Raw genomic sequence first — 13,548 nt, 5'->3', positions numbered from 1 at the left:
AAAGGTTTTAAGAATAGGGTACTTCAACCCCCCGTCCCCCGGTTTTCGTAGTCAGATTTATGCTTTTTCAGTTTGGGGTAGGAAAAGATTACTATTTCTCAATCATACATTAAAAATTTTATTGTGGGCTTAAATAAGGAAACAAGAAGTACTGCAGCTGCAAAGTTCCTATTCCAAAGAGGGAAAACAAATGTGGCATCTTTTATCTGAACAGATGTGTTCCTAATTTATTTTGAATAACTTCCTACTTAAATTTTAAGAAATCAGCAAAAACCCCATTGTTTTGGTTTATTTTGTTTCTGGTATAAAATATTTCCAGTGCGAGAACAAGTGTGTGATGAATTCTGTTCTTAAGAATCACTTATAATTTTTTTGTTAAATTCCTGTCACTTATAAATCCCCAAACCCAGTGAAAATAATAATGTTGGCTAAGTGTCAGAAAGCATAAATCAAAAGCAATACATAAGACACAATTTGACTTAAACCTTTAGTATTTGCAATGACGCATGACTAGAAAAAGATCTATGGTGCTGTTACAGGAAGGACAGTTCATAAATTGGCCTTATAAGCTTGAGCATGTTTCAAAATAAAAACCCAGAGGAACAGAAAATAAGCATACCATTATATGGAATGGTTTTCTAAAATTTCACTATTTAAAGTACGCCACAGTGAAGCAAATTTGTTGGGAGATAAAGTCACCAGTCAATTAGGCTTTGCTCAGAATTAAAGAAAACTTTGGGAGCCAGGATGCCTTCCCTTGCACTGTAGTGGCTTTCAGAACAAGGAAAGAAACACACAGTCTTTGTAGGCTGAAAAAATCCCTCTACTTTGTCCTGAATATTAGATGTGATGTGATAGATACTCAAAAGAAAAATCTGGCAAGTGAAAACATTCAATAAGGACGAGACTGAGCTGAAAGGTCTGCATTCTTAAGCCATGGGCATTCAAATCATGAACGAATGCTGAATGGGCTTCTTCCATAACATGGGAAAAGAAGAAAAAAGTACAGCAAAAAGCTCCTCCTGTGACACTTACTCAGATTTATCTCAGGAAAAAAATACCTTACTACTCAAGCACGTATTGCTCAAAATAAAGCAGTTACAAATAACCAAAGCAGGAACTTGCTACTTCACTCAAGAAGCAGACAAACTTCTGTCCACCCTCAGAAGACAATGCAGCAACAATTTAGGGCACAACTTTAAATCAAGTTAATCTAAGCCCGTGCGTGTTTGATGACAAGATAGCACATGCCTGAAGAAGTCAGGAAGTTCTGGAATGTGACAACTCTGATTTCCACCATTTTTGCTTTAAATTTTTTAAATTTTAATGCAATATACTCTCATGCCTTCCCCATAAGTAGATTTTTAGGTACAAGTACCTAATCTTTCAGTAACTCTTCTAGCTTATGAAGGCTGCCTATGCAACTGCCATTTCTCACCAAAAAAACCTCACCAAAAATAAAAAAACCCAAACATCTTACCTTGCCATAACCGTATTCCAGCACATTGTTGTTCACACCCTGTCTTCCCAATGAGCAAGTTATAATTCAGAGCCGCTCACTTGATTTTAGAAGATACTTGCAAAATTCATCCAGATTATCTAAAATATCACTCTCCTGCCTCAAATATGACTTCCCACACCTGCACAATAAAGTTACCACTATAAAAAGGTTAGTCCTCATACAGCCCAGCCTCAGCTAACTACAAGAGCTAGGAATCAAGATGCTCGTAGTGATGTTTCTTTGACCGAGCCAAGCCTCATCCCTTCTCTTCAAAGTTACTTCAGACTACCAGCGTGCTTTTGAGGCAAATCTGCTGATCAACGTCATGCACAACACTGGGCTTCCTTCACACTCCAGAGCAGGCTTGGAGCACACTTCATATTCTCCATCTGCTAAAAAGCGGTACCAAATCAGAGTTAGGTCAAAGTAACACCTCTCCATGAAAGCGGACAACAGGGACTCTGCACAAACTACCATACCATGCTGCCTGCTCATGCTGACACAGCCACTAAAAACAAAATTTCCACGAAAGCTATCTAAATTCTGCCTTCTGGTGAGCAAAAGGAGCATGGCTTGTACACTGCTTTAGTCCAGAAGCGTATGCGAAATGCATGCAGTTGGGTGCAACTTCATGTGATAACACAGCTTCCAGTATATTTATTAAATTTGCAACATGGTATTTTGGGTATTATCTTCTTTCTCTCATCATCCTTGACAGCCTTATGTACCCTTCATATCTAGGCATTTCCTCCTGCCCTTAGGCACTTATTTACCCCATTGGCGACCTCTTAGGAAAACAAAAAAAGGGCAACGGCCAAGAAAGGCAAGTCGTTGAATGGATGGGTACACAGGCTATTTTGTTTTCAGTATGCTTTCCAACACCTTCCTTTCACTCTGAATTTGTATGTTGTTGAGAGGGAAGAACCTTTAAAATGGGAACTACTCCTAAAAAAGCACCTTAACCACTCTGACGAGCCCCTCGTGGAACTGGAGCTACGTTCAACTGCATCTTCACTCGCAGCTTTGTCCGGAGCCGACTGGGCAGGATGGTGCGGAGAAAGAATGGAAATTCATTCTCTGATGTACTATAGGCGGCTTAGCCCTCTGATTGCCGTTTGCTTAAAACAAAACAGAGCCCTTAATCCGTGGTAAACCGTAACTATTGCTTTTGGCAGGTTTCTAAATACAAGCTTAAAAAAAAAAGAGCGGGGGCGGAGGGGCAGACAAGGACTAGTTTACTGCTGTTCCCTTCCCCCTCCCCGATGCGCAGCTCTATCTGCAGCCCATGTGGCTGCGAGGCAGCCACAGCCGGTTCCAATTCCTACTTTCCCACTTTGCGCCCCTGCTCGCTGCCGGGGCTGAGCACAGCCAGGACCGGCCGCGGGCCTCCTCCGCTCCCCCCCCCCCGCTCCATCCGATCCTCCGGTCCCCCAGGGCACAGTGTGGGAAGTACGAATTTCCGCTGAGTTTTCTCGGCAAGTTTCGGAGCTCGTCTTTCTCCTGCTCCCCGCTCCGCCCGCCGCCGCCACCCCCCTCTCCCCGCTCCGCCCGCCCCCTCCGCCCCTGGGAGAGCCGGCGGAGCAGCGGGCAGCCGCGCCGCTCCGCAGCCCGCCCGCACCCACGCCCGCCCCCCGCGGCAGCGTCGGCTCCGCCACCGTCCGACCGCAGCCTGCGGGCCGCGAGGGGCGGCAGGGCCCGGGCGGCGGCAGCCCGCAGCCCCCCCGGCCGCCTCCGGTGAGCCCATGGTACCGGGCACCGCGTCCTGCAGCCGCCGCCGCCGCCGCGCCTGCCTGCCCGGCGCGGAGCTCAGCCCGGCGCGGAGCAGAGGGACCGACTAGCAGCCGCGGAGGAGGCGGGGGGGATGCCGGAGAGACACAAAGCCGGCGGGGGAAGCAGCCCACGGCTCGTCCTGGGATGGGGGCGACGCGCTGGGTCCGCCTGATGGTGCTGCCGCGGGTACTCTGGGGCTCCGTCCCCCTCTTGCTCCTGCTGCTGCCCGCGGCCGAGCCCATCTGCCCCGAGCCATGCGACTGCCAGCAGCACCAGCACCTCCTCTGCACCAACCGGGGCCTGCGCTCGGTGCCCAAGGCCGCCGAGCCCCAGGATATCCTCACCTACAGCCTCGGGGGCAACTTCATCGCCAACATCTCCGCCTTCGACTTCCACCGCCTGGCAGGGCTCCAGCGCCTGGACCTGCAGTACAACCGGATCCGCTCGCTGCATCCCAAGGCCTTTGAGCGCCTGGGTCGGCTGGAGGAGCTCTACTTGGGCAACAACCTGCTGCCGGCGCTGGCCCCCGGCACCCTCAGCGCCCTGGCCAAGCTGCGCATCCTCTACGTGAACGCCAACGAGATCGGCCGCCTCAGCGCTGCCTCCTTCTCTGGTCTTGGCAGCCTTGTCAAGCTGCGCCTGGACGGCAATGAGCTGGGCTCGCTGGGTGACTCCACTTTCTCAGGGCTGCCGAACTTACTGTACCTGCACCTAGAGTCCAACCGCATCCGCTGGCTGAGCCGCGGTGCCTTCACTGGCCTGGCTAAGCTGCGCTTCCTCGACCTCTCGGGGAACCAGCAGAGCTCCCTTCGCCACCCGGACATCTTTGGGCCGCTGCGCTCCCTCCACACCCTGCTGCTGGCCAGCAACAGCCTGCAGCAGCTGACAGGGGGGCTCTTCCAGCACCTGCCAGGCTTGGCAAAGCTCTCGCTCAGTGGAAACCGCCTGGCTCACCTGGCCCCGGATACCTTCACGGGGCTGGGTTCGCTGAAGGAGCTGCGCCTGGAGGGAAACCTGCTGAGCCACCTGCCCGCTGCCCTGCTGGAGCCGCTGAGCAGCCTGGAGGCGCTGGATCTGAGCCGCAACGCCCTGACCGCCCTGCACCCTGCCACCTTCGGCCGCCTCGGCCGCCTGCGGGAGCTCAGCCTGCGAGACAACGCGCTGGCCACCCTGCCCGGCGAGCTCTTTGCCTCCAGCCCGGCTCTCTACCGCCTGGAGCTGGAGGGGAACGCCTGGAGCTGCGACTGTCGCCTCCGCGGCCTCAAGCACTGGCTGGGGGCCTGGCACTCCCAGGGCCGCCTGCTCACCGTCTTCGTGCAGTGCCGCCTGCCGCCCGCCCTGGCCGGCAAGTACCTCGACTACCTGCAAGACGCCCAGCTGCCGCCGCCGCAAGACGGCAGCCCGTGCCACGACGGTGCCTCTCCCTCCTCCGCCTCCCCCCTGCCGGTAGCGGAGGAGCAGCGCCGCCCGCAGCCCTCCGCCGAGGGGCTCGGCAGCAACAGCAGCGGCGGTGCGGAGCTGCCCCGCGGGCCGCCGGGGCCGCCGCCGTCCGCCTCCACCGCCCGCCTGCTGGGGGCGCCCGAAGGCGCGGCGGGGCCACCGAGGGCCGCGGCCAGCCCCACGCCGCCGCCCGCCCGCCCGGCGACCTCCGCCCCGGCGCCGCCCAGCGCGGCGTGGCCCCGGCGGGCCGGCAAGCCCCGCCCGGCGCCGGCCGCCGGGGTCCCGCCGCTGGTGTCCGACCCCTGCGACTTCAACAAGCTGTTTCTCTGCAACCTGTCGGTGGAGGCGGTGGGCTCCAGCTCGGTGACGGTGCGCTGGGCCGTGCGGCCGCACCGCAGCCCTCGCCTGTTGGGGCCGGCGCGGTTCCGCCTCCTCTTCGACCGCTTCGGCGCCCCCGTCAAGTTCCAGCGCTTCGTCTACCTGCCGGAGCGCGGGGAGCCGGCCGCCACCCTGCGGGAGCTCCGCCCGGACACCCCCTACCTCGTCTGTGTCGAGGGCGTCCTCGGCGGCCGCGTGTGCCCGGTGGCGCCGCGGGACCACTGCGCCGGGCTGGTCACCCTGCCCGAGGGCGGCGCGGCGGCGGGCGGGCCCCGCGGCCCCGACCAGCAGCTCCTCACGCTGGTGCTGCTGGCGGTGAACGCCTTGCTGCTCTTCGCGGCGCTGGCCGCCTGGGCCTCCCGCCTGCTGCGGAAGAAGGTGCTGGGGCGGCGGCGGCGGAAGGCGGCCCCCGTCCACGTCCGGCAGCTCTATTCCACCCGCCGGCCCCTCCGCTCCATGGGCACCGGCGTCTCCGCCGACTTCTCGGGCTTCCAGTCCCACCGGCCGCCCCGCGGCGCCGCCGCCTGCGCCCTCAGCGAGGCCGACCTCATCGAGTTCCCCTGCGAGCGCTTCGTGGACAGCGGCGGCGGCCGCCACGGCGACGACCACCTGCTGCAGCGGTTCGCCGACTGAGCCTTGCGCCGAAGCACGGCGCCCTGCGGCCAGGCCCGCCGGGAGCTGCAGCCGAGGCGGCGAGGGGAGGCGGCCGCCGGCCTTTGAGGCCTTGGAGCCGGGTCGAGGCCTCGGAGCGGGCAGCGCTGTGGCGCAGTCGCTGCATTCGGCCGCCTTCCCTGCAGGCCGGGGCTGGTGCCATCTGTGAGGCGGGCTTCATCAGTCACTGCTGCTGGGAGGTCACCGTTTTCTCAGAAATCGTCACTAACCCTAGCAAAAGTCTTGGTTGGCGGTGACCATGCCTTGCCATGAGGAGAGCGAAACGGTGGGAGCTGCTGCGAGCAGCAGCTGGTGCCTCCCTTACAGGAGCTCCGAGCCGTACATTTAACTGTGCTATTTTACAGGTGGTTTTCCCGGACTAGAGCTGGGAATAACAGTTCCAGTGAGCGGCCTGGCCCCATGTGAGGCCACTTTGGGCAGAGCTTTCCACGGCACCAGCCCTTCCTAATAAAAAATTTTGACTGAGGGTCGTCTTTTAACGTTACTGTTGAGCTGTGCGCAACCAGCAAGTCATCTGGAGGGCTGGAAAAGTATGTCTTGCGCTGGACAGTTCAAAGGCTGTGCCATTTTAACTCAAACCGAATGTGAGGCAATTTAATGTGCAGAAGTGTGTCTTCATACTTTTTTTTTGTATACGAGAAACAATAATGCAGCTGGTTAGTTTTACAGGAATATATTGCTGACACCACTAGGAAAAACTAACAGAGTTTTGTAATATGTTTACAAACTAGTTACTTTTAAACTGTTTTTGAATAAATACTGCTTGGTACTTGTACACATTAATGTGTGCTGTAGTTGTCTGGGTCGGTGATGGTCAGTAGGTCACTGACCTTCACAGTATCCATCTTCATTTCTAAATGGGTGGATGCAGAGGTGAACCGCTGATGGATAAATAATTTTGGTGCCTTTCTTCAGAAACAATAATGGGTGAGAATATTTCAGGAATGTGAAATGGCCTTTATCCTAACAGGCAATCCTCTCTTAGCCTTAGCCTACTAAAGTTAGAAGCTTTATGTACCTCACTGTGAAATAAAACAATTTTGTATATTAATCTAGATTCCATGTTTTGTGTAGCTGAGTGAGTAATGCTGACGTTAAACTCTTACGCAGTAGTATATGATGTTTGAGTTGTTTTGTTTTGATTAGAATTTCGCTTTTGTTTTTAGAGCAATGCTAATCATTTTATGATCAGTTGCGCTCTATTTTCTCGGACTTTGACTTCGCTAAATATTTACAGAATGCGGTTCTGTTACTATGAAATATGGTGGTTTAGTTTACATTAATAATTCTCTCTGTGTGGTCTAGAAATGAGCTAATTAAAAAGGTCCAAACTGTGGTTACACTTCAAATGCAAATGTTTTAGATGGAGTTTGGTAAATTGTTGAGACCATTGATACTACTTCTGCTCCTTTGAATTTAGTGTGCAACCTCAGATGAACTCTTGTGGAACTGAATGGTTTGAAGGAAGTGTTGGTGGACTGTGGAGACATTCATCTCAATACCATGCAGTTATTGCTGACCCGAGGTGTTCGTGACAACAAGTTGTTTATTACCGTAATTGCGAGTAGGCGACTTGGGGGGTTTTCTTTTTTTCTTTTTTTTTTTTTCCCTTTTTTTTCAGCTGAACAAGTGTTTACAAAAGACACCATAGTAACTGGTTCCTTCAGTTGGAGGTCAGTGGCTGAATGGAGAGAACAGGACTTTATGTTCTGAGAGAGTTTTGTTCAATCTTTAAATTCAAATGGGAGGAAAGAAGAGAGCGTAGGGACAGTTTGCCTTAATCTTTGCCTTTTAAATGGAGAAAAAAAAATCAGAGTTAGGTCTTGATCCTTGAGTAAGTAGCAAAAAATCCTTTGGGATTTCATTTTAACAGGCAGCAGTTCCAATAAATATCAGGGGCCGAACTTGATTGTCAATGTAAGATTAAAATTCATAACTCTCATAGATAGAATGTTTAAATGAATTAAACTGAAGGAATCCCCGATCAGGTTTTATTTTTTTTTGTTAAGAATCCTAAATATCTGTTCTTTTGGACCCCTGGGTGCTTCTAGCCATTTACGACTGACTGTGGAATACACCACTGTTTGTTGTTAGAAATGCAGTGGGGATTATTGAGTAAAGCTGTGTATCACACTAACGTTAGCTCTATCACTGGATATTCTTCCAATGGGAGATGCATAGATGCTGTACATGGTTATAATCAATTATGTCAATAAATCCATTTGCTGAAAAAAAATCGGTGTTTTAGATTGTATATCATGCATCACTTCAATATAGACTGGCTGTAACTTCTTCATAATACTAGCACTGCTGTTTCTTAGGACTGCAGAGTGCCTCGTCGTTCATCCTCTCATGTATTTCACCATATATTATGTTTTCTATTTTGGTTGTAATGCATTTGGGTAGTGTGAACACTAAAATAATTAAAATGCTAGTTCTGAAACAAGATAGACTAATAAGATCCTGTTAAATCAGTGAACTAATGATCCTTGCTAAGCTAAATAAGAAATGATGATCGTTTGGGATAATACAATTTCTTTATACTCACTGGAAGTTACAGTTCTGCAGGTTTTTCAGTATTACCAGGCTAATGATATAAACATACCATGTTGAGCATATTCATGCTGTTCTAATCAACGATTCACTGCTTCTTTTTTAATTTATACAAATGTCTGGAGACTTGCTAGAATGAAATGACTCTTTGCTCCAGCCTGGGAGAAGTAAATATATAGATCAACACAACAACAAAAAAACAGATGTTTAACAGAATGAAGTTGGTGACTCTTAAAATTCAGATGTACTGTAACTCTAGGATTACTTAGGCTTTGGGTACTGATGTTACAGCTTTTTTGCAGGGCGGGCAGGTGTACTAGCTGGTAATTGAGGAAATAAATGTCAGTGACATTCAGTGACTGAATGACGTAAATATTACATGGCTCTATTTTTACCAGTAGTAAAGTATTTGTATTTGCGTCATTCTTAAAGTAAGGTCCTTTCTAAAGAATTACTCTAAAACCAGCCCTTTTTAAGTGGATGAACCTGCCATCAATTTGTGCTCAAAATGTTTGTCTTAGAAATAAAGAGTTTTGCTGCCCTGTCCCCACCTGGAATCCATGCAGCTTGGGGAAGTGTGAACTGAGTGCTGTTCTCCTGCTGAGTTATTACTGGGCATGTTATCTGTCAAAGATTGAAAACCACCCAAATATTGTCCCATCAAATTAAGTGGACTACTGCCTGGGGGTGGGGTGCAAAAGGTACCAGGCATCCCTGGCAGCAGCACCGCTTGGTGCTGCAGCCTCTGCCCACCTCCTGTCCCCCCCCAATCCCTGAGCCTTTGCTGCAGTCGCTGGCACTGTTTGTGCAGCTGGAAGGTGAACTGCGAAATTGATCCTCCTGGAAAATAACCTTTCCTAGTACCTCTCCTCTCCCCTGTTTTTCAGCCAGCTCAGTTTCTTTGATTCTGTTCAACTTGTATGAATATTGGAAGCAGCAAAATGTGGGGGGTGCAGTGCAGAAGCAGGAAAAAAACAGAGACGGGAAGCTGCTTAAACAATCTCAAGTAGTCTTGCCACAGTCTAAGAACACCTAGACTATTCACATTAGATCAACATCCTATGTACAGTATATACCTTTACTGGAAAACCATTAATGATTTGCAAAACTGAAAACTTTTAAAACTTCTTTATGAGATCCTAGAAATATTGAAGTTACAGCACAGGGCTAGAGAGAAACAATCGGAAGAGAACAGGGATGTAATGGTGTCAGTGAACGTTTACACGTGCGTGAAAAACCCTTGCCGAAAAGCACTCTGCTTGACTATCAGAACCTGTGTTAACACAGTTGGATTTATAAAAATATTTATTTCTTCATGCAGTGCTATCTTTAGTGTTCACAATACACTGCGAATGCCATATTTTAAAATACCATTATCATTTAAACTATGTTATTACCCTGACAAGAAGGGACCTTATAAATTCAGTAAATGTCTCTTGTGCCTTTGCCTTTCTGCACTTTCCCGGGAGAGATTTGGAAGATGAGGAATTGGGAGGAAAAAAAAAATCTATTCCAGTTCCATCAAAATACTCATTTAACTAGTAAACCTACATTTAGATTGTAGTGTATGAGTCCACAAAAAAAATCATTTGTTTTCATGACAGTATATGTATTTGCAGAAAACTCCCTCAGTGAGCGGGAGAAATACTACTTCATTTCCAAAAACCTGGCTGCTCACACTAATTCATGTTTCTCTGGCCACCGAGGGTGTGCATATATTGTGTGAGGTCCACAAGTGAAGCTTTGGTTTAAAAAATTATTTTTAAAATCAGATCAGCCTAATTGTGTGTACGCAGGAATGCACTTGATTTTTCAACGGGGCAACTCTTTTGACAGGTTGATCTATAATCTGATATTTGTAAAGTGTGAAATGGGGAATAAATGTAAGGAAACCGTGTGTGTGCTGGACACTAGATTTGTTCTTTTTGCTCCATGCTAAATACAGCATAGTTCTGGCAGCCTGTCCAAAACGGCTGTTGTGTTTTTCTCCATAAAAAGATGAGTTTCCTCACGAGCGTGCTTTAATTCCCATAGAAATCAAATTCCCACAGAAGAGTAGTCAATTGTCTTTGAACGCAATTATTTAATAGCATTGTACATTAATTTATTTATACAGATGCTCCTTGATATGTTTTTTAAAATAAATCTACGTCTCATTTGTTTTTACAAACATGGCTGTAAGAATTAAAATGAGTAATATAGTATGAAGAAATAGCTGGAAGAAAACTGCCTAAAAACATAGGAAAGATCTTTACCAACCAAGAAGAATCTGACACTTCAAAGAGAATTTATGAGTATTTATAGTGTGACGCATATCTCATCTGTTGTTGGATTTTTAAAGGTAGATTTATTTTTAATTTGATAATCTAGAATTAATTTTTTTTTTTTTTTAGAAATAAGCTATTAGTCCAGGGATGGGGAGGTCCCTACGTACGTAAATCTTAAAAGCTATTAAGTGCTACAAAGAAAATTGGAGTATTGCTAAAAGTATTAGTTTTTACTAAAGTATTACCTGCTTTTTCATTGCAAAGCTCATTTGAAATTGCTGCCAGGCACAGCAGTCCTTAGCTAATACATTAAATGGTGTCTCTTGACTTCAGGTGCAATCCTATTCTGTACTTTACTGAAGTTTTTTTAATGTTCAGACAAACATATTCTCAAATCACATTAATTTTCTTTTTCAAAATATTTCAAATATTTGTGTATTCAGTATTTCAAAATACTTTACTGCTCTTCGGAGATCCATCATGTGGAACCTGTACCAAGAGAGAATCTGGACAAGCATTAGAGCAATCTGTCACTCAACATATGTATTCTACTTTGTAATGTGGCAAGTGTTCAGGGGTTGTGAAATGAGCATTTTGTTTTTTGTAATCTCATGAGAATGAACGACCAACAAAATGTTCACGTAGGGCCATAGCTGTGCCCTCTAGCTATGGCGAATGTATTACTGTAGTATAGCACCTTATGCATCAGCCTGGCCTAGCCTAGTTCATTTGATTTTGTCATGTGAGACTAGAAGAAAAGACTTGATTATGAGATCTGAATGTCAAGGGAATAGAGTGGAAAAGGTTTTTGTGAAGTCCCTGGTTTTCGCCTGGTTCATTTAATTAGCTTCTCACATGTGCCGTTTGTTTCATTGTCATTAGTTTAGTGTATGTTTGCTTAGTGTTAGTAAATGTTCAGAAGTTATTTGAAGGCCTGGGTACAGATCACAGAAAAAAATCACACAGAAAGATGAGACAAATTTTCTCATTGAGAGACTGATTTATCTCGTAAGGGACAAATATTTCAGGCATGTTGTTAAAATAAACGTGAATGCCATTTTTAAGTCAAGAAAGGCATTCTCTTTCCTTGGAACATGAAGAAGGTAGGAAGGTTGTAAAAAATTACATCACTTTTAATTCCTTGCCAATAAGAGAAAAGATTGGCATTATGTTAACAAATTATATTACATGGGGATATGCATGTAACCTGTCTGGATCCAGAAAAGTTTACTGAAATGGTGTCTGTGCATCACTTTCAAATGAAGAGGTACACTGTTACACCACTGTAGTTCATCCTGACAGTGAGAAAGATATCTTTTCATATGCCCAAATCCATGGTTTAGTACAATCGTTAGCTTTATCTGCACCATTGATGTCAATGTACCATTGACATATCTGTCATTGTACCACTGATATTTATCTTCCTTCTATCTTGCTTAACGTTTAAATGTTAAAGTTAAAATTTAGTTTAAATACCGAAGTTACTTAGCACGGTAGCAGCCCCTATCTGATTGCTGTAAAGCAATTTGAAATAAGGGAGAATACTTAGTGGTGATACGTATCAGATGAAAGGTCAGAAATCATTTTGCTCTAGAGGAACACACTCAGGAAAAGAATGCTTTCAGAAAAGAAAAGTATTTGTTTTGTTTATAACTGAAGGATAGCATGGTTTATTTGCCATTACTATGTCATGATCTAAACCTTGAACGAATATACTGCTAGACAAGGCTCATATGTTAGACTTATGAGACAATTTAGTGTTGTTCAGTACATATAGCAGATGTTTCAGCATGCCATTTTTTTGCAGGAACAGCTTGATCCTTCTTCTGGTTTCACTCCTTGATAGTGAACAGATTTCAAGACTCTTAATGTAGGTACCCATCGAGAATAGGTCTGTGGCAATGGTATTCATTGTATTGCAGAAATGTGCTCTAAGAGTCAGTGCTCATCTTGAAAAAGAAATAAAAATATTTAGTTCTCAGATCTGATCAGCTTGTAGAGATGAACCTGAGTGTTAACTGGCATGGAAATGTCTTTCTCAGCTGACAATTACCAAAGAGGGGGAATCTTTCATGATTATTGTAGTAAGTTGTTAACCCTGAAACCTAAAGATGCCAAACCAAACACCAACTGTTTAATTGTTGATAACATTACCATAAGGACCCAATTAACTAATTTTCCCCCAAACAAAACTTCTCCACTTCATCTTGTTGCCTAAAAAGATCTACTTCTTATTTATTTTGTCAAAACCTTCAGTCTTTCTTTCTCCCAGCAGGGCTCCTGCATTAGGTATTGACAGTATAAAACTCTGCAGCCTGCAAATTTATAATGTAAGAGTGGCAGAAGTAACTCAGAGAGCACTGCCCTCAGTTCAACATGAAAATTAATAAAGTAGTAAATGTGCCAACAACTCTGGAACTTACCAGTAGTTCCCGTAAGCCTGGTGCAGGTGCTGCGATCCTTGCTGTACGGTTCTGCAGTGCCTTCCACCTGACTGCTCTTACTGTTACCATCTTCTAACATCCTACTCATTGGCACGAGGTTTTCTCCAACAGATTAAGGGTATTCTGTTCAGCCTGGTATCCATTCAGTCATTTGGTTTTTCTTATCTCATTTTTTAAATTCTGTACAATGGGAGTTTGTCTGGGTTTGTTTTATCTTGTTTGAAATAGAGGTAACAGCTGTTTAAAATAGAGTCTGCTCTTAGAAAGAGAAGGAAGGACTAAATGAATTTTAAATAAATCCTGCTTAAACTGAAGTTATTTTATTCAAGAATAATTTGTGATTGTAATGATTCACTGGGATCCCACTTACACTATTCTGCTGGCACAAAGGGAAGTGCAGAGGCTTCTGGTTTTCCTGCCAGGATGTATCCCTAAGAACCTGAGACTGCAGAGTTCCAGTGGGAACTAAAGACATCCCTTCCTTCCATTACTGTGGCTCAAATGGAAAAAAGATTCAAGGTCA

The 13,548-nt window shown here is 46.6% G+C and overlaps 1 protein-coding gene across 1 annotated transcript; it reads left to right on the top strand.

Moving 5' to 3' along the window:
• Positions 1-2,907: 2,907 nt before the first annotated feature.
• TRIL (TLR4 interactor with leucine rich repeats) lies at positions 2,908-7,997 on the top strand. Its single transcript, XM_075083144.1, has one exon. It carries the CDS (start codon positions 3,416-3,418, stop codon positions 5,720-5,722), a length of 2,307 nt encoding a protein of 768 aa, XP_074939245.1. The 5' UTR covers positions 2,908-3,415; the 3' UTR covers positions 5,723-7,997.
• Positions 7,998-13,548: the final 5,551 nt, after the last annotated feature.

The sequence above is a fragment of the Phalacrocorax aristotelis genome, chromosome 2 (genome assembly GCF_949628215.1).
Source record: "Phalacrocorax aristotelis chromosome 2, bGulAri2.1, whole genome shotgun sequence".
Classification (NCBI taxonomy): domain Eukaryota; kingdom Metazoa; phylum Chordata; class Aves; order Suliformes; family Phalacrocoracidae; genus Phalacrocorax; species Phalacrocorax aristotelis.
The sequence above is the reverse complement of the archived record's forward strand: the minus strand, read 5'-3'. Positions and strand labels throughout refer to the sequence as shown.

What these genes read in the sequence shown, in the direction of transcription:
- TRIL (XM_075083144.1), top strand. Translation starts at nt 3,416, where the DNA reads ATGGGGGCGACGCGCTGGGTCCGCCTGATGGTGCTGCCGCGGGTACTC.